Source organism: Prionailurus viverrinus, chromosome C1 (genome assembly GCF_022837055.1).
Source record: "Prionailurus viverrinus isolate Anna chromosome C1, UM_Priviv_1.0, whole genome shotgun sequence".
Lineage (NCBI taxonomy): Eukaryota > Metazoa > Chordata > Mammalia > Carnivora > Felidae > Prionailurus > Prionailurus viverrinus.
The window spans coordinates 133,699,039-133,719,748 of NC_062568.1; the positions used below are offsets into that span (position 1 = coordinate 133,699,039).

The 20,710-nt window shown below is 44.0% G+C and overlaps 1 protein-coding gene across 8 annotated transcripts in view; it reads right to left on the reverse strand.

Moving 5' to 3' along the window:
* Positions 1–20,710, reverse strand: part of SLC44A3 (solute carrier family 44 member 3) — a 116,681-nt gene that overhangs the window by 64,557 nt on the left and 31,414 nt on the right. For 7 of the 8 annotated variants that reach the window (XR_007154598.1, XR_007154599.1, XR_007154597.1 and 4 more), the window contains exons 6-9: positions 11,817–11,977; positions 9,838–9,927; positions 8,493–8,617; positions 3,754–3,940 (exon numbers count right to left, since the gene is read on the reverse strand). Coding sequence is in view for 1 of the 8 variants with exons in the window: in XM_047869641.1 (XP_047725597.1) it covers positions 3,754–3,940; positions 8,493–8,617; positions 9,838–9,927; positions 11,817–11,977 (563 nt within the window). In the remaining 7 variants the exon portion in view is untranslated. The remainder of the gene's footprint in view (positions 1–3,753; positions 3,941–8,492; positions 8,618–9,837; positions 9,928–11,816; positions 11,978–20,710) is intronic. The other variant, XR_007154600.1, reaches the window with a different exon arrangement.

Genomic DNA, 20,710 nt, shown 5'->3' on the forward strand with positions numbered 1-20,710 from the left:
AAAATGACATGAGGCAAAGAAATGACCTGCCCACACCCAGAGTGGTGGCTTGGCACCGAGTGAAAAGGCCTTTGAGAACAAAGGAGTTCTGTGCACCTGGTTCAGCCCACAGGTGAGTGGAAAGGAGAGTCAGGTGGCCTGAGGGGACAGCAGTCTGTTTGTGTTTTGTTTTGTTTTGTTTTGTTTTTACGATGCCCGAGCCCAGGGCGGAGGGAAGGCTACAGCTCTGTGTGATCCCTTCTCTCCTGTAAAGGGAGGATCAATTAGCTCACCAGCCTAGGTCAGGCCCCGGGGACCCAGCTTTTCCTGCCTTTCTGCTCCTCACCCTCTTGCCTGGTTTCCTCCTTCCGCTGACAGGGAATGGCCGCACTTCAGCACACGGCCCCTGAGGCACTCCCTTCGGCCCCACGGAATCACCTTCCTGGCTCCCTGCCTCTCCTGTTCTCAGTCCTGGGGCAGAGGCTACTTCATGCCCCCTAAGTCCTGGGCCCAACTTGGGCCTAAAGGGGAGCTGAAGGGGCACCACGCTGGCAGCTCACTCCCAAGGCAGCCCTGGGCTTGTTCCCTTCCAGCTGCATCCCAATCCCAGGACTGGCTCTTTCCTTGTCCTCTCCTGGTGCTTGCCTGTGACCCCTGTCGAATCCCCTCTGGCTTCTTTCTGCATTTTCTGATCTGGCAATTTCTAGCCCATCCTCTGAGAAGCCCTCCCTGACTCCCAAAGTGGGTTAGAGCCCCGTTCTGCTGCTCTTGGAGCTTCCCCAAATTTTTCCTAGTGTGACATTCATCGATTTTCACCATGAGCGCATGTCTAATTGTCACTGTGTCCTACTCAACTCTAAGTGCTGTGAGGAGAGACCACCATTCCTCCCTAGGGCCTTGCCCAGGGCCTCAGCCCCAAGACGCTCCCCTAACCCTTACGAATTAAAGCAAGAACAAATGAACGTGCCCCACCCCAAAGCACTGTGGGATAACATGGGGACAATTTCCTTCAGCCATGCTCACAGCCGACAAGGAACGGTGGGGTGGGCGGCTGTGCCCTAGAGGCTGGAGGAGGAACGAAGTTCCTTCCCTGGTCATGAGCCATATTTCCCACGACCTCACCCTTTCTCTGGTGATTCTTTAGGGCAGGGGTTCACGTACTACAGTCCAACACCCAGTGTGCCACCCCCTGTCACCTCCTGCCACCCTTCCCTCCCAGCCCAAATTGGCTTTGACCTCTGGCTCTGCCATGTTGTCCTGTAACCACAGACCCCAAACACACCATTATGGGCACAGGCCACATCCGCCAGCCAGCTGCTGTGGTCACAATACTGCTTTGACTTGACAGAAAACTGAGGAGGCTCATTCTGTGTCCCAGCAGCCATGGGAAATGTGAGATGGTGGAGAGAGCACGGGTCCCTTCCTAGGGCTCCGGAGCCAGAGAGAGCCTCCCACTTCCTAGCTGCGTGACCTTCCTCAATTCCCTTACCCATAACTGGAGCAGAACAGCGCGTACGACAAAGGGGGACTGCACTGCTTAACACAGAGGACATAAGAAAGGTCTTAATCCCGAGCCAGGAATTTGGGCCCTTTCCAACAAATGCTTGTTTTCTGCACGTACCAAGGCCACTGCCCGCCTTTCTGACCAGGACTGAGATGACCTCATGTGGGCAAACTGGAATTGTTCAGTGTTGCCCTCAGCTGAGACTTCCAATTGCCCCACAACATTTGTTCTTCCCTCTTCCTTGGGAACAGAACTTCTAATTTTTGCACTGCGCATGGCTGCCCCCAATGACACCGCATCTCCCGTCCCTCCCCTGAAGGTAGGTGTTGCCCAGTAACTAGGATGTGGCCAAGGGGGTGGAAGTGAGGGCCTGACTTCGGGAATTGGGGGGCGGGGGCAGAGGGCATGTTCACCTTCCTCTCCGCCACCTTCCTAAGGGCTGGAATGACATGGTTGGAGCCCGAGTGTCTGCTTCAGCTACTAGATGGAAGCCAGTGGTAGAGAATGTCAGCCACAAGGTGCTGAAATGAAATGGAAGAAGGATAGTGCCCAGGTCCTTGACCTCTACAGGACCATGCTAGCACGGTGTCTCCTCCTTGCGAACTTCATTTATGTGAGAGAGAAATTACCTTATATCTTATTTAATTCACTGCTTTTTTTAGTCTTTTGTTACTCCCAAACTCATCCTGATTGATTACAGTCACGTATCTGGTTAACCAAGGATTCTTCATGGATAATTATTCTGAGTTCACTGCAGGTCTTCAGAAAGCTTCTAGAGAGCAACAGAAGAGATTGCTCCTAAGTGCATCTGAGGCTGGAAGTGTGGGCTGTGTCTCCCAGGGAGCCTGCTGACAATCTCGAAGCCATCTCCAATGAGCCTTCTACTCCAGAGGACAGAGAGGAGACCCCAATTTCCTAAGAATCTACGACACAGCAGTTCTCACATAGTTGACCAGAGCTGACAGGGGACCAAATAAACTTGATAAAACGGTAAGGAGTTACATTAGCCTTATTGATTTGACATCTGCTGTGGCTCTTATCTGTCTGGTGACAGTCCCAGAAAGCAACTTACTCTTTCCTACTCCCATCATAGTGTGGATGTGGGCCTTATCCAAATCAAACACGGGAGTCAGAGACGATCCAGAACAGGGCTGCTCGACATGTGCCTGCGAGCCTAGCTGCGTGTCCTCACAGTTTGTTACTAGCCCACAGCAAGATGCGAAGCTTGAGCCAGAACACAGACCTACTGCTTGACTAAGCCCATCGTTTCCTTCTGGTGACTTCTTTTCCCCCACAGCAAGACTTTCTCCGTGACGGAGTGATATATATTCTGACAAAGCTCCTTACCTCATTTCAGACAGTACTTTACATAGCATTTCTTTGCTCTGTTATGGGGCTTCAAAAATATATAGTTTGCCCTACCTCAAACCAAATGAATCAGCATCTCTGAGGACAGGGCCCAGGCAACTGCATTTTAATAAAGCACCTTAGCTGACTCTGAGGAATGCCCGTGGTAGAAAACCATCATACAGATATAACAGGAAGGTGGAGGATTCAGTATTGTCTTCTCAGGACCTAAGCAATGTGAACATCCATCTGCACTTGTTTTAAACTTACGCTGGCTCTGCTGAGCACGCCAGACTCTTAACAGGGCCTTTCCTGGGCCCTTCTTGATTGCCCAAATTGAGAGGAGTTGGCAGATTACCTTGGACAAAATTTAAATCCAGAGACATTTGATAGTATTGTTTCCATAAACTTTTTTTTTTTTTTTACTGTTTATTTTTTTGAGAGAGAAAAGTGTAAGCTGGGGAGAGGTAGAGACAGAGAGAGGGACAGAGGGTCCAAAGCGGGCTCTGCACGGACAGGCTGACAGTAGTGAGCCCGATAGGGGACTCGAACCCACAGACCACGAGATCATGACCTGAGCTAAAATCGGATGCTCAACCGACCGAGCCACCCGGGTGCCCTGCTAATACTCTTTCTAGAGGCTTTTGTTCATGTTGTAGTTTTTCCAAAGCTCTTTTAGTCCTAACTGAATTTGCTCTCTCGAGAAACACACTCAGCTTCTTTAAAGCCAGTATAAAAAAGGAAAAGGATTTTCCTGCTCCCCCTCCCTCCCACGACAGAGCCCCATCACTGGCACCATCACTGCTGTCATCAGACACCTCCAGTTCCACCGGAGGCTTGGTCCCTACAAAACAGGTCAATGGTTCCAAAATGGCAGGGTCTTCCACGCACAACTCAAAGGCGATGGAACCCTCTACCCTTACCTGCAGTTCCCAGGCTCAGCAGCACGGCCACCCAGAGGACCCAGAAGAAAATGAGGATGGCAAAAGTCCATAGTGGTTGGAACAGCAGGAATGGAGAGTTGCTGATGGCTTTATTTATGACTTGGAAAAGTTCGACTGTCAATTTTATTCTCTTTCTGAAGACAAAAATCAAGCTGAGCAGAACTGCCTGGAGAATAAGGGGTTAGAGCAAATTACTCAAAATAATAACAGAAAGGCTTAAAGCAAACCTTAATATTTTACTGACGTGTCAGCCAACAGCTCCTTTAAGATAGCTACTCATACTTTTATTATAATTAAACAGAAAAATATTCACATCCTAAGTGGGCATCTATTATGTGTTGGCCCCTGTGCTAGATCCTGCAGCTGTAACCATGAACGAGACACAGTCCCTGTCAGAGAACAAGAGAAAATGCAAAGAAAGTCCTCTAGGGTCAGAGAACTGTCTTCTATCTTTCACCTCCTCCCCACAATACGCAAGATGCTCAGAGAATGCTCGAAGACTGCAAAAGGCAAGGGATGTAAGTATGAGGGAAAGGACAGTGGTTATGTCTCAAAGCAACCTTCTGTGCCTTCTTCTCTGCTGGTTTTGGCCTCCCTCCATATAAATTTCTTACTAAAGAAAGAAATCACCCTTTACCCCCACATCCCAGCCCAGTCATTGCCATCTCCTCACGCTCTTCACACACAAGCATCGGCACTGACTAGTCTCCACTTGCCACCCATACTCCCGCAACCTAACCTAGAGCACGGCATGTGAATCTCTGCCCATTCCTCTTTTCTTAAAACGGTCTCCTCTCTTGACCTCTGTGATTGTTCTTTCTTCTGGCTCTCCTCCTACCTCTTGTTGTATCTACAGTCTTTGGACTCCTTTTCCTTTGTGGTCTTAGCGTCCTTCCTAGAGGCTGATAACCTTCAAAGAAGAACCTCCAGCCTCACCTCTCTCTAGGTGCTAGATGAGTAAACACATCAGTTACCGGCCAGGCCGTGGACATCATACAGTGTCTCGAATTCATCCCATCCTGAACCAAGTTCATTATCTTCATAGAAGAATCTTCTCCTTCTTCTATATTTCCTATTCCAGTGGCCCTAATTTTTCTGGCCTCTCCAAGAGTAAGGATGGTTCCCCTCTTGTGTGCTTCCATATTATCCCAAACTTAGGAATTGTAGCACTCAGAATTTATACGGCAAATGTTTACTCATCTGACTTTCTCATTAGATTAAGCTCGCTGAGAGCAGAGCCGTCCCTTACTGTCAAGAACTGGCCCAGTGCAGGGCACAATCCCCATCTCCTGCATTCAGTTTCCTGACAGATATCTCAGTCTAACCTCCCCTCTCTTCCCAAGTTTATCAATGATCTCAGGTCTTATCAATTATCTGCACCCAAATAGCCACCTCCTTAGCCTCTGTCTTTAATTCCACTGGTCCCCAACCCCTACCCCTTTCCCTCCTCTAACCCACAGCTAAAGGGGTCTTTGTAAAGAGTAGAATCAATGATGTCACCTCCCAGCTCAAAATCCCTCCATGGTTCCCCTGAGCTTCTGGATAAAGATCAAGGTCATTATCACTACAGATAAGGAACTTCCTGGCATGGCCCCTCCTGTATCTGCCTCTCAGCCTTCTGCCAAAGGAACCTCCACAGCTCCCTCTTGTGTTCATGACAAGATACCCTTTCTCCTTTAGCCTTAGATACCCTTTCTCCCCCAGCTGGGCTGGGGCATTCCTGGCCCAAAGGATCTTATAATCCAGTGGAAGAAAGTTGAAGGAAGGTGGGATAAAATGGGAGCAGAGCCTCCTGACCCAGTCATGGGTGTCTGGAGGAACTGGGGAAGATGTCCAGACCCCTGTAAGTAGTAAAGGCTAAGCAGGAATTTCCAACTCTGCATTCTCGATGCCTACCACAATCAACAAAAAAGAGGAACCTTTTTTGTTTCACTTAAAATTTTCATGAAGCAAAATGATATGATCTTTAGGCAAATAAACTTGGCTTCTAGCTCCTGAGTGGAAAGCTAACATATGTATATTTAAATACATGTGTGTTTTACAAGTTATATATATGCATAAAATACTCCTCTCACACTCTAAGTACACTGCAAGGATGCTCACTAGAAGCGTAGAGTCAACTCTCAGCAGGGATCAGCATTACCTACCGGGGATGGTGCCGGGGGTGTGGGCCAGGCTGGGCTGAGCAGCAGGGCTGACTTACCATGGGGGCCACGTCCTGGCTTCACTCATCTGGGCTCTAAGCTGCAGGGAGCTGCCCTTCAGCCTGTGCTCCTAGGCTGATGCCCTGAGGTGTGCATTTAAGGCCATTTACCCTCTTTTCTCTATTGCTGCTAGCGCTTATAATAAAACTATTTAAATAATATTCATAGGCAGCCCCCATCTTCCCTGAACCATGTTTTCTAGTTGATTTGTGAGGCAGCTTCTGGGAACTCAGGAGACAGGAACATATCCCAGCCAAGTGTCCTGGTAGCAGACAAGGATCTCCCTGGGAAATCTTCACTAGATGAGACTTTCAGGGTCTCTGTTGGGCTCCAACATACAGGTCAGGGAAGAAGTGAGATGGGGCTCCCACATGAGCAAGAAGGATGAGGGTTGAAGGAGGTGACCTTTCTCCTGATTCTATTCCCCTCTTGCTAATGTTGTTTCCCTCTTTTGCTTTTCTAGAAAAGTGGGGTAAGAAAGGCGGAGTGAGGGAGAAGGGGAGCAGCTGCTAACTCCTCTTTCCTCTTGGATACCAGCACTGAGGACAGGGAGTGGTACCTGACTAGGGGACACAGTATGACGTTCTCTCCCTGACCTCTTTCCCTCATCTTGTGCAGGGGTCTGTGGGAGCCAAGCTGGGCTGGCGGGGGGAGGAGCAGGTGGAAAGTGGTTTTCTCTTGCCCCATAGCCAGCCCAGCTTCCTAGCCCTGGGTCCCCTGTCAGGGAGCATGAGGGGTGGCTCTCTGTGGGAATGCTGAGTTTCCGTGGCAGATGCTCCCCAGGGAGGAGGGAAGTCCGTGGCCCTAGGGGAATCTTGTAGGAATATTCCCATTCAACAGATGAGGAGAGCCAAGCCTAAGGCCAAGACATTTCTGTGAGGTCACACAGTGGGTAGTGGGCCATGGGCTGGGACGTCCGCCTCAGACCGCAAAGGCTGGAATCTTTCCCTGTGCGCCAGGTCATGACATTGCTTGCTCTGTAATTTATCTAGTCATGGGGCAGGTGCTATCTGTGTATTGTATCTTGCTAGCTCTGTTGCCTAGTGCATGGCCCAGTGTAAGACAGGGACTCAAGTACACAGCAATCAACAATCTAGGGCTCTTGTGAGGACATGCCCACCCAGCAGCCAGCACGTGGTGGGAACTCAGTAAGTAGCTGTGATAGGTGTGCCAAAGCAATGGCATATGAGCTGTGGTTCACTTCTACCCTCTATACCATCCCCTGAACAGTCCTCACAGACACAGGTGCAAACAGCCTTTCTTCCTTCACAGCCTCACCTCTCACCAACCTGAGTGAAGAGAACTTCCCCTGACTTTGGTGTCTGGTGGCCATTAATGGTTCAGTGTGTGGAGACAAAGGAAGCCCTGGGGAGGGCTAAGGGAGAAGGTACACTCTACCCCCCCAGCTTGGAGCCCTGCTCCCCACCCCCTCCTCCATGCCCAACAGCTCGGCACCGGCTGGGTTACAGGGGGTTCCTTTTTTCTCCAGCCTCCTTTTCAGGACCCGGAGCAGTTATGGGCTTGGTCCCTGCCTGAGGCAGGACAAATCAGAAGCTTTACTTAATCACACACTTGCCTCCTGAGATACAGTTTATGTGAAGAGCACAAACCTGAAACCTCACTAGAAATGAGAAAATGTGAAGACCACCAAATAGGGGAACTGAAGGATCTCCTCAGGAGATAAGTGAGTTGTGAGAGAGTCTGCGTCTGCTGGAAGAATTAAAGGGCTTGTGGAAAACCTAGCCGTGGCTCATCCACAAAACGGTTAGCAAGCAAGACATAAGCAAGGATGGCCGTGGTTGCCTAAAATCAACTCCACGGCCCCTCCAGGGCCTTGTGATTCTAGCCCATTTAGTGCCACCTGGGGAGTGACCTCAACGGTTTGCAACAGCCAACCTCTCTCCCGCAACAACCGGTATCTGCTGCCTCCATAACTCCGCGTGTGCCTGCTTTCATCTAGGGAGCTCACAGAGGTGGCGGCAGGTTCTCTGAAAACCAAAATAACCCAGTGGCCAGCAGGTCTGGAAATAAAGGACTCTCTGTGTTCAAGGGCAGTGGGAGCTGTCACACCCTGGAGGGAGCAGAGCATCCATTGGCTGGAACGGGGAGTCTGCTCACAAACAGGAAAGAGGAACTGTCGTAAGTCTGCCCCCCTCCAGGGTCCACCTTATAGCTGCTTGGGGGTAAAAATGGTTCTACTGTATTCAAGGAAAACGAATCAGCACAGGTAGGAAATTAACCTCTGAGAGATGGCAGAAATGACTTGGAAAGAAGGTAAGGCCTTCTTTTTTCCTGTTTTTTGGAAGGTTTTGATTTATCCCTATGTAGGTATTGCAAATAAAAGAGAGAAAGTCCTAAACATGTATGTGTATTCACCATACTATTACGTAATGCATACTCTGAGATTAAAAAACAACAACAACAAAACCAAATTCTAGTTGTTTTTGGTTAAATTATTTGGATTTCAGAGTTCTAGCGAGCTACTTGACCTCCTGCTGGAAGGGTGTCTCTTACCGTGATTACTGTAGATACAAGAGCAAACCCCAGCAAACACTTCATATTTTCCCTTTCTGTGTCCAATTCTATGCTGAGGTCATGGGTATAGTCGTAATACAGCCACCATAAGACACCACAGACAACTAGAAGGCAAAACACCAGGGGAATTCAGCACATGCGCGTGGGATAACCGCCTCCCCCAACCCCCAGCACTGGGTGGCCTGGCTCCGGCAGTGGGTCCCACGGGACTGGGGCTTGATGTGTAACAACCGACCCTCTGAAGGAGCTGGGCAGGGGCAGGGTGGCCTCCCCAAGGACCGCCCAGACCCTCAGTGGCTGCTTGTCCTTGGGAGGCACGGGAAGGTGATGCTAGAACACAGGTGCATCCTGTCAGCCCAGCCTACAGACTGGGCATGGGCGTGAGCAGGGAGGAAAGTGCACGGACAGGACAGTGAGGGGAACAACATTAGAGTCCAAAGTCTAGACCTGCCCAGTGAGCTCCACTGGTGACAACTCCTGTGGGAACTGGGAGGTCGGCTTGGCGGTCACAAGACAGGGTAGACACTCTGATATTGCAACCGCTCTCTGTTTAAACACTACAACGCCACCTACAGCACCACCACAGGAAGGTCATGTTCGTCTTTACTTGTCCTAAGTGAGAAAGTATCCATCACAAGCTGTGGTGCCTGTCCTCCAGCATGGCACGCTGTGCACCTGTGAGGCGTAGGGCTCTAAGTTGCTGAGGGCAGATTAAGGGGAATGAGACTCTATAGTCATATCGATTATTAAAAGTTAAAATGTCCCATGCCAGTTGGTAAATAGCTGCTGCCTTGAACTTCCTGTGTGCCCCTACCTCTCAGACGTCCTTTCCTGATAACTCTTGGATGGACCCACATTCCAGCCACAAAAGGGGAACCAGCAGGTACAGGAGAGGCTGTTTGGGACCCTCCCCAGCTCAGGGCCTGAGTCTTTTTAGACTGGAGCCTTTGCATGACAACTGTGGGGACCCAAGATCAATGGTTGATGTGGAAGTTCAGAAGACATTCTTTAAAAGTCTTCCATAAGACTTGGAGTCGTCTGTTAATGGTATGGTCACCAGGACCACTCTGGATTGGCAGGCCTGACTAAGCAGCAGCCGAGTGCAGCAGAGACAACAGATTGGCATCAAATTTGCTAATATCTGCAACACAAACAACTCCCTTTGTCCTCTCTGGGCCCAAGTTTTCTCATATTAAAATGACAGGGTTGGATGAGAGACTCTCTGAGCCCCATTTAGCTTAAAAGTGCCAACTTGTAAGTTCCGTACTTAATGGAAAGGCTTTGCATTTAATCAAAAAGAAATCAATCAAGTAGAAATACTTACACAGCAGTCCAGAAACAGTCAGTGCAATGAAAATGTGAACCAGAAGGGTGGTGATGAACCAGAAGGTGAACATCATGGCCAAAGACAAGGCTGAAAAATTAAGCAAAATATATAAACCCCAACAGCAACCGAGGTGTGAAGGTAATGATGGCAGGGCTTTAATGACTCCCAGAGGAGGGAGGACTGAGAATTTCCTTCAATCGCTAAATATCTTAAAGATCTACTAAAAAAAATAACAAGACATACACAGGGTACTGTCTAAAGCATATATAAGTTCAGTCTGCTACAGTAAGTCAGCTTCTGAAATCCTAGCAATTCTTCTTTTATTAATTTTTTTTTTAAATCAGGTCTTATTCCCAAATACCCAAAACGTTTTTTTAAGTCCAAACAATAATAATAATAATAATAATAATAATAATAATAATGGTTTATTATTGACCACACTTAACTCTTTTCACTTCTTATTTGGCTTATATAAAGTTTTAACTTTAAATGTTCTCAGGAATTTTTATTAAATATGAAAAATTAATGCCTTTAGAAATGAAAAATTTAAGGTTCCAATTATATGGTAAGCTGTATATGTAAAAAAATCCGCATATTATTTTCCAGTATTTGGGGTTTTAAGCTTATGACCTTATGTTAAGTATTGCAGTGAGTTTATATATAATTTTACATTTTTCCTAAACAAGAGATCAGTATTACTTGGGGCCGCCTGGGTGGCTCGGTAGGTTAAACATCTAACTTTGGCTCAGGTCATGATCTCACAGTTTATGGGTTCAAGCCCCGCGTGGGGCTCTGTGCTGATAGCTCAGAGCCTGGAGGCTGCTTAGGATTCTGTGTCTCCCTCTCTCTCCCTCTGCCCCTTCCCCACTCATGCTCTGTCTCTCTCAAAAATAAACATTAAAAAAAAAAAAGAAATCAGCATTACTTACAGACACTTTGGTGTAGTGGTTAAGAATGTGGATTTGAGGATCAGATACATCTGGGTTGGGTCTCAGCTCTGCCACCTACTCTACTCACTGCCTGACTTTGGCCAAGTCACTTAACCTCTCTATGCCTCAGTTTCCCTTCCTACAAATGGTGACAGGATTCTGACAAGGCTTTAATGAGTAAAGTAAGCACAATTCCTGGCACATCTGGGTCCTAAGAAGTCCGGAAGTTACATAATGATGATGAGTTAAGTATTCCCAAGTATGCAGGAATTAGTAACATTTTGGTAAGGAAATTAGGGAAAATCTGATGAGTAAACTGGCAAAATCATGGCTGATCAAAGAATTCCTTTCAACAAAAAGGTTGGGAAGCAGCCACTGGAGAAGGGGCAGATAACAGGCCACTACGACTGCCCACACAGCAGAATGTATCAACTTGTTCAAAGAGAAAGTCAACTCTTAAAGGGGCTCATCAAGTTGAAATGGGAAGTTAAAGGGTCAAGAGTGGGTAGCTGCTTCCAGAAATGCCCAGAAGAGGCATGTCACAGCTCAAGGCCTTGACCTGCCTACAACCCAAAGCAGGTGGTTGGCTACCTCAGGCCATTGCCTTCTGATGCTATTCAACACAGATACACACGCCTCCTACTCTTGCTCCCATGCGGCCTTCTAATCTGGCTTGCCTATGGGGAGAGGGCATTCTGGCCAGAAGACATGGCTTTCTGGTCCCCCTGACAGTTGTACTTTTCATGGCCAGTTAGCAAATTGGCAATATGTTTTGCACATCCATCCTTATGCAGAGCTGAGGACCAGGTACCGGAACATGGCCACTATGTTAAGACAACCCACACTTGGTGAGGCCTCTTGGCAGAGAGCCAGCTGGTGTCTCCCTAATCTTATTGTCCCCTCTCCCACTTGAACCTGAAACACTGAAAATCTTTATAAAGAAAACATGTGAACTTTTATCTTTAAGAGGCTAATTCTCATCGTACAACATACGCAAGTGCTAGAAACTTTGGCAGAGTCACTGAAAGAAAAGCAATTTAAAGTTACCTAATGCGAGGATACACAGACCAAGGATTGTGTCTCTTCCGGACATTATTCCACTTAGAATTTGATGGAGGGTGTCAACATCATTTATCAAAACAGATGCAAACAAGGAATAGCACTCGGGTGTTTGAGGGACGCATCTGTTAAACAAGGGGAAAGACTTGCTAAAAAGAAAAGAAGAAACGGCAAAGATATTTATTTAATTAGTTAACTTAAAAAAATGCTTATTTAAAAATTTCAACAACCAAGAAAGCATAAGATCTGCAGTAATAAAAAGAAGTTTAGCATCCTGTTTGCAGAATACACCTTGGAAAGCCAGGCAAGGGGCACCTGGGTGGCTCAGATGGTTAAGTGTCCGACTCTGGATTTCAACTCAGGTCATGATCTCAGGGTTCATACAATTGAGCCCCCCATCAGGCTCTGCACTGACAGCATGGAGCCTGCTTAGAATTCTCTCTATCTGCCCCTCCCCTGCTTGCTTTCTCTCTCTCCCTCAAAATAAATAAATAAACATAGAAAGAAAGAAAGAAAGAAAGAAAGAAAGAAAGAAAGAAAGAGAAAGAAAAGAAAAGAAAAGAAAAGAAAAGAAAAGAAAAATGAAAAGAAAGCAAGCTCTTTCTGTACGCTCTGCTACAGTAATTAGCTGATGCTCTGGGTGGGGAATGATGATGGGGACCCAGAGAAACTGGAATGCTACACTTGGAGAGTGACATTTCTGATTCTCCTGTCTTGGCCCTTTTTGGATACAAACTACCAACTCCAACACAAGAATGGCATTTAAGGAACTGGTAGAGATAAGAGCTGGTTTAACTGGAAGTTGGGTCAATGAAACTACCATTCTGTCCTCTTTGAGAAGGTAGGTGCATAAGGCTTGAGAGGCTTGCTACGAACAGAGTGGATAGCGAGCGATGAATATATGAATAAAGCTGTGGTTGGTAACTGCCTTGGGTAGATGAAAAAGCTGATCTTTTTGGGGTCCCTTCCTGAAACGTAAAAATGCTCAGGGATATCCATTCTAATGACTTAAAATTTTTTTAAATGTTTATTTATTTTTGAGAGATAGAGAGAGACAGAGAGAGAGAGAGAGAGAGAGAGAGAGAGAGAGAGAAAGAGAGAGAGACAAAGCAGGGGAGGGGCAGACAGAGAAGGAGACAAAGAATCCAAAGCAGGCTCCAGGCTCCAAACTGTCAGCACAGAGTCCGACACGAGGCTTGAAGTCATGAACCAAGAGATCATGACCTGACCTGAAGTTGGGACACTTAGCGGACTGAGCCACCCAACAGTGGAAATAATCCCAACCCAAGAAGCATCAAATTATCAGACACATTGCTAAAAACCAAGCATTTTTTGAAATGTGTGAAGATGAAACAAGGGAGAACCCAAATGCAAACATTTTGTATTTTACTGTATTATCATGAAGATAATATTGTAAATATTGTATTATCATGAAGAAAAAATGGCTTCTGAACTTTCTTTTTAAAAAAAAATTTTTTTTAACATTTTATTTATTTTTGACACAGAGAGAGACAGAGCATGAATGGGGGAGGGGCAGAGAGAGGGGGAGACACAGAATCGGAAGCAGGCTCCAGACTCTGAGCCATCAGCCCAGAGCCCGACGCGGGGCTCGAACTCACGGACCACGAGATCGTGACCTGAGCTGAAGTCGGACGCTCAACCGACTGAGCCACCCAGGCGCCCCGACTTCTGAACTTTCAATGAACACAACATAGAACATAGAAGAATCTTTCTCAGTAAGTCATAACATTACAGGAATAGTTCCTGACTCCCTGAATAGTGATTCAAGAGAAGAGTAAAACAACTAAGCAGTTTTTCCCTAGTTAAAAAATTTGAAGGTGTAATAGTCACATGGCTCAAGTTCCAGAAGGTACAATAGAATGAATAAATTGTGAGAAATGGCTGTCTCTTCTCTTTAAGGAAAATTATTTCTTCACAGGCAACTGTTGTTTTGGTTTATCTAGTGTATCATCCTAATTTCTCTCTCTCTCTTTTTTTTTTAAAGTAAACTGTACGCCCAATGTGGGGCTCAAACTCAAAACCCCGAGATCAAGAGCTGCATGCTCTGCTGGCGGAGCCAGCCAGGTGCCCCTCTATAAATTGTTCTAGAGACTTTTAAAAACATATGTGAGTATAACAGGAAATTTAAATGGAAGTCTATAGCTGAAGCTCAAAGATAATAAAAATTATACTCCAAAATGAGATGCCAGACCCCACCATTCTGGGCTTGCCAAAAACACTGTTTAGAAAACTAGGTGGCTTGTCCTTACCACCCCTATGTTCCACAGAGAGTATAAAAGGGTTGGGAGTTGGAGATTAGAAGAACATTTCTGAAAATAAACTTAAAATTTTGGAATAATTTTTGAGTTACAGAAAACTTGCAAAGATGCTACAGAGAGTTCCTGTGTATACCTCACCCACCTTCCCCTAACATCTTACATAACCACAGTACCTTTGTGAAAATCCAGAAATTAGCATTGGTACTATACTATTAACTAAACTACAGTCTTTATTTGGATTTTACCATTTTCCACTAATGTCCTTTATTTTCTCTTCCAGGATCCAATCCAGGATGCCCCGTTGCATTTAGTTGTCATGTCTCCATCGGTCTATGACAGTTTCTTAGTCCTTCTTTGTTTCCCATGACCTTGACACTTTTGAAGATTCATGGTCAGGTATTTGGTAAGTTGTCCCTCACACTGTACAATGTCCCTCATGTTTTCTCATAATTAGACTGCTGTTTTTGGGTTTGGGGGAAGAACACCATGGAGGGGAACTGTACTTTCCATAGAACCACACTGGGGAACATGAAGAACAACATGACATCACTGATGAAGTTAACCTTGATCACGTGGTTAAAGAGGCTGGTATCTGCTAGGTTTCTCCATTGGCATGTTACTATTCTATATTCTACAGAATATATTCTATATTCTTTGGGAGTGAGTCACTAAGCCCAGCCCACTCTCAAGGGGAGGGAAGTTAAGCAGGACGTATCTACAAATATTATTCGGGATTCTTTTGTAAAGATTTATTCCTTTGTGCACTCCTCCCATTTATTTATTCAATCATTTATCAGTGGACTCATGGATATTTACTTTGCTCTTGAGGTTATAATCTAGTATGATCATTATTTATTCTGTTGCTCAAATCATTCCAGCTTTGGCCACTAGGAGGTCCTTCATGTTGGCCCTGGGTAATTTTGACACACCCTGCCTTTTTTTGTTTCCTGGAGAACATTTTCACTTTCTGGCTCTGTAAGATAATGCCAAACTATTTTCCTTATCTAAGCCCTAAAATCAGTCAATACCTTGGAAAATGGTATTTAGAAACCAATATCTGGGTAGTAGGTATGCTCATTGCTACGGGGGTGTCACTGATCCTGGGCCCTCTTATAATCAATCCTCGTATGTATTGTCAGAATTGCTAACTAGTACTCCTGTGACAAACAAACTTGCCAACTAGAGCATGGTGCTTATGTACAGTTATTTTTGTCTTTAGCTCACGGTATTTAGTCACAAAGCTGTTTTCCAAAGTACTTAGGTCAGGTCCTTTTCTCTCTTTCCCCTTCAGTGAGGTTATGTCATATATTTGTATTAAGTTAAATTCATATGTCGTGGTCTACATGCTACCCTTAGAACTCTTGATATTTTGGTTGATTTTATTTTTTATTTGGATACAGTAAAGTTGACTCTCTACAGGCATTGGTAAGTACACTGAATCATGTAAAAGAGAAATTCTAAAGACTTTTTGTTTTTTGAAAGAGAGAATTTTCACATGAATCCATCCATGCCCCCCCTCCCCCAAGGGAAAGAAGGTGAGAGATACCACTCCTAAGTCAGATGAAAAGGGTTTCCTGGAAAACTCAGAGGGCTCAGATGACACCATGGGTTAAGGTCTGAGCCCTGGGAAGTGAAGGCTAGTGTCCTTGGTGTCCAAGACAGCTACATAGAAAATTGTGGGGCCCTCAGCAGAAAGAAGCTGGAAGTGGCTGCTTAATGTCACAGGATGAAGGAAGACTTAGCAAATAACCAGCCAGAGCAGAGATGCATTTGACCATGTAAAGAGCACTGCAGCTGAGAGAGCCCCAGGGACAGGAAATCTCCAAAGAATCCAAAAAGTCTCTATGGAAGAAAGCTGGCTGGAACATCTCCCAAACCCAGAAAACTGGTACTTGTATCAGTCAAATAAGAACACCCCTATTCCCTCTTAATCCTCCTCACTTTTGCTGTGCCAGGCCTGAGAGTCAGAAGCCTGTCTCAGTGGACTGGCAGAGAAAGAGATGAGGAGGAGAAGAGAATGGAGCAGAGGACTGCAGCCCCCTTCCCTAGCCAAAGCCTTCCCATCTGCTCCTGGCCCACGCTGGGGGAGGGAGAAGTTTCAACTGTCAGTCAAGTCTAAAGTCTATCATATTGGACTGAACATTTTAATTACTGGATGGAAAGTATCTATTACAACTTAAAGTGACTGAGTAATTATTGCTTAAAAGTAACCAAAGCAGTCTTGGGAACTGTGTTTTCATTCAGGAACAGAGAAAAACTAGTCCCACTGAATAAATTTAAAGAGACAGAAAGTAGGAGCAAGAGAAATTAAGAATCATTCACAATTCCACCAAACAAAAGTAAAATGCCAAGAAATTAACTTAATCAAGGAGGTGAAAGACCTAATCTCTGGAAAGTATAAAACACTGATGAAAGAAATTGAAGACAACACAAATGGAAAGTTACTCCATGCTCATGGGTTGGAAGAATTGATACTGTTAAAATGTCCATACTACCCAAAGCAATCTACAGATTCAGTGTAATCCCTATCAAAATACCAAAAGCATTTTTTTCACAGAACTGGAACAAATAATCCTAAAGTTTGCATGGAACCACAAAAGACCTTGAATATCCAAAGCTATCTTGAGAGAGAAGACCAAAGCTAGAGGTATCATAATCCTAGATTTCAAGATATACTACAAAGCTATAGTAATCCAAACAGTATGGTTCTGGCACAAAAACCGACCCACAGATCAATAGAACAGAGTAGAGAGCCAAGAAATAAACCTACATTTTTATGGTTAATCAATCTAGAACAAAGGAGGGAAGAATATGCAGCAGGGAAAAGATGGTCTCTTCAATAAATGGTGCTGGGAAAACTGAACAGCCATATGCAAAAGAATTAAACCGGACCACTTTCTAACACCACGAACAAAACTAAACTCAAAATGGATTAAAGATCTAAATCTAGACCTGAAACCATAAAACTATTAAAAAAAAAAAACATAGGCAGTAATTTCTTTGACATTGGCCTTAGCAACATTTTTCTAGATATGTCTTCTCAAGGAAGGGAAACAAAAGCAAACATCAACTGTTGGAACTACCTCGGGGCGCCTGGGTGGCTCAGTTGGTTAAGCCTCCGACTTCAGCTCAGGTCACGATCTCACGGTCTGTGAGTTCGAGCCCCGCGTCGGGCTCTGGGCTGATGGCTCAGAGCCTGGAGCCTGTTTCCGATTCTGTGTCTCCCTCTCTCTCTGCCCCTCCCCCGTTCATGCTCTGTCTGTCTCTGTCTCAAAAATAAATAAATGTTAAAAAAAAATTAAAAAAAAAAAAAAAAACTGTTGGAACTACCTCAAAATAAAAAGCTTTTGTATAGTGAAGGAAACCATCAACAAAACAAAAAAGCAACCTACTAGCCCTAGCCCTAACCCTTACTGAATAGCAAAAGATATATGCAAATGATATATCTGATAGGCAGCTGATATCCAATATATAAAAAGAACTTCTACCACTCAACACCAAAAAACCAATAATCCAATTAAAACATGGGCAGAAGACCTGAATAAACATTTTCCAAAGAAGACATACAGATGGCCAACAGACCCACGAAAAGATGCTCAACACCACTAATCATCAGGGAAATGAAAACCAAAACCACAGTGAGATATTACCTTACCCTTTTCAGAATGGCTAGAATCAAAAAGACAAGAAATAACAAGTGTTGGCAAGGATGTGAAGAAAAAGGAAACTACACTGTTGGTGGGAATATAAATGGATGCAGCCACTGGGGAAAACAGTACAGACGGTCCTCAAAAAATTAAAAATAGAGGGGCGCCTGGGTGGCTCACTCAGTTGAGTGTCCGACTTCGGCTCAGGTCACGATCGCACGGTCCGTGAGTTTGAGCCCCGCGTCAGGCTCTGGGCTGATGGCTCAGAGTCTGGAGCCTGCTTCCGATTCTGTGTCTTCCTCTCTCTCTGCCCCTCCCCCGTTCATGCTCTGTCTCTCTCTGTCCCAAAAATAAATAAACGTTAAAAAAAAAATTTAAAAAAAAATTAAAAATCGAATTACCATATGATCTAATAACTCTACTACTGGGTGTTTACATCCCAAAAAAACAAAAACACTATTTCAAAAAGATATATACACTTCTATGTTTTTGCAGCATTATTTACAATAGCCAAGATACGCAAGAAGCCCAAGTGTCCATCGATACATAAGTGGATAAAGAAGAGGTGGTACATATATATAACTATATAATATATATAACTAAGTATATATATACACCTATGTATATAACTATATACATATAACTATATAACTGTGTATATATAACTATATACATATAACTATGTACATATAACTATATATATGATTATATATATAACTATATATACTATATATAACTATACAACTATATATATAACTATACAACTATATATATATAACTATATATACAACTACATATATAACTATATATATAAAAAAGTATATACATAACTGTATACATATAACTATATATATAACTATGTGTGTATATATAACTATGTATATATATATAGCTATGTATATATAACTATATATAACTATGTATATATACATAACACTATGTATATACATATATAACTATGTATATATATATACATAACTATATATATATGACTATGTATATATATATAACTATGTATAGCTATATATATAACTATATAATCATTCAGCCCTAAAAAAGAATGAGATCTTGTCATTTGCGACAGCATAGATGAACTTGGAGGTTATTATGCTAAGTGAAATAAGACAGAGGAAAAAAATACCATATGATTTCATTTATATGTAGAATCTAAAAACAAAGAAATGAACAAATAAACAAAACAAAAACAGACTCATAAGTATAGAGAACTGATAGTTGCCAGAGGGGAGGTAAGTAGGAGGATGGTGAAATAGGCAAAAGGGCATTAAGAGGTACAACATCCAGTTACAAAACACCTAAGACACAGAGATGAAAAGTACAGCATAGGGAATATAGTCAATAATATTGTAATATCATTTGGTGACAAACACCATTGTGAGCACTGAGTCACGTATAGAATCAATATGTTGCACATCGGAAACTAACATAACTCTATGTAATACTTTAATAATAAATAAAAAGAGACACAAAAATAAAATTGCTCTCTGACTACATCCTGTAGGTTATGATTGCTTGATATAAGTTATATGAGCAAATACGTGCACATATATATACACTTACATGTATGTGAACACATAAATTATACTTAGTATACAGCATACTGCTCTATAGTCTTTTTTTTTTTTTAATTAATTAACTTATTTTGAAAGAGAGAGAGCATGCACATGAGTTGGGGAGGGGCAGAGGGAGAGACAGAATCCCAAGCAGGCTCTGTGCTGTCAGCATGGAGCCTCACTTGGGTTTGATCCTACAGACCATGAGACCATGAGCGCCAGAACCAAGAGTCAAACACTTAGCCGACTGAGCCACCCATGTGCCCCTGTAGTCTGTTTTCTTCTTAAAACGAAAACATCTTGCAGCTCTGTCTATATCAGTATATAAGGGATTCCCTTTACTTTTACTGAAATAACATTTCCATAGAGTGAAATATACAGATCTTAAATAAACAATGAGGGACCTCTGACAAATATAGATGTTCATGTAACTATCACCCCTTTCAAGATGTAGAACATTTCTATCATCCCAGACAGTCCTTTCAAACCTTCTTCCAATCAACCTCCAACACTTAGATTTGTGTTGGAGGATTGTGCACTATTAATTTGATTTATACAACTATAAACTACTTTTGATTCTTGCCATGTTCCTATTTCAGTGGAATCATCCAGTACGTATTCTTCTGTGTAAAGCTTCCTCCACTTAGCTGTGATGTGTATTGCCGGTTCATTCCTTTTAGTTGCACGCCCCTCTCTTGGCCAGTCTGCAATGCCATGGTCTGGTTACTGCTGGTATGTGAGGGCACATGTTTGTCTTGTTTTATGTAAATAAAGGCTATTGCTAGCAGGGATCTTGGAGGCCAAAATGCCGCAAAAATTGGTGGGCATGGGTGGAGCATTTAAGATCTGTTAGAGTGCTTGCCGCCTAACTTAAAGACTCCTGCATTAGGACAGTTGGTCATGGAACAGGTTAGGTTAACACTAGGTCACCTGCCAACCTCGAGAAAACTGTGCGATGAGGCATGCTGTAAAACACAATCCCCAGCACAGCAGTGGCTCCCTCTCTGGTATTAGTTTAGCTGGGAACCCGAAGGCCTAACTAAAAGGAATGAGATCCTCTGTATCCAGAGGGCTGAGCAGGTCACCTTCCGGGGCACTCGCTTATTTTGTGTCTAAGAACTACACTCCTGGAAGTTGCAGGTATGTAGCAAAAAAAAAAAAAAAAGTTTCACCGAGAACAATGTGTAATTACAATGGCCATTATGGTGAACTTTCCAATTAGACAAGATCATTCCTTTAAGAAGTACACTCCAAAGCAAAGCAAGAGTTCCCAAATTAAACAGAATGGGATACCTGTTGCAGCTGGCATGCAGAAGCCTCCAAAAGATTTCAAGGTTCCAAAACAGCTTCAGTGAAAGATTCATTACGAAAGGCTAATGAAAAAG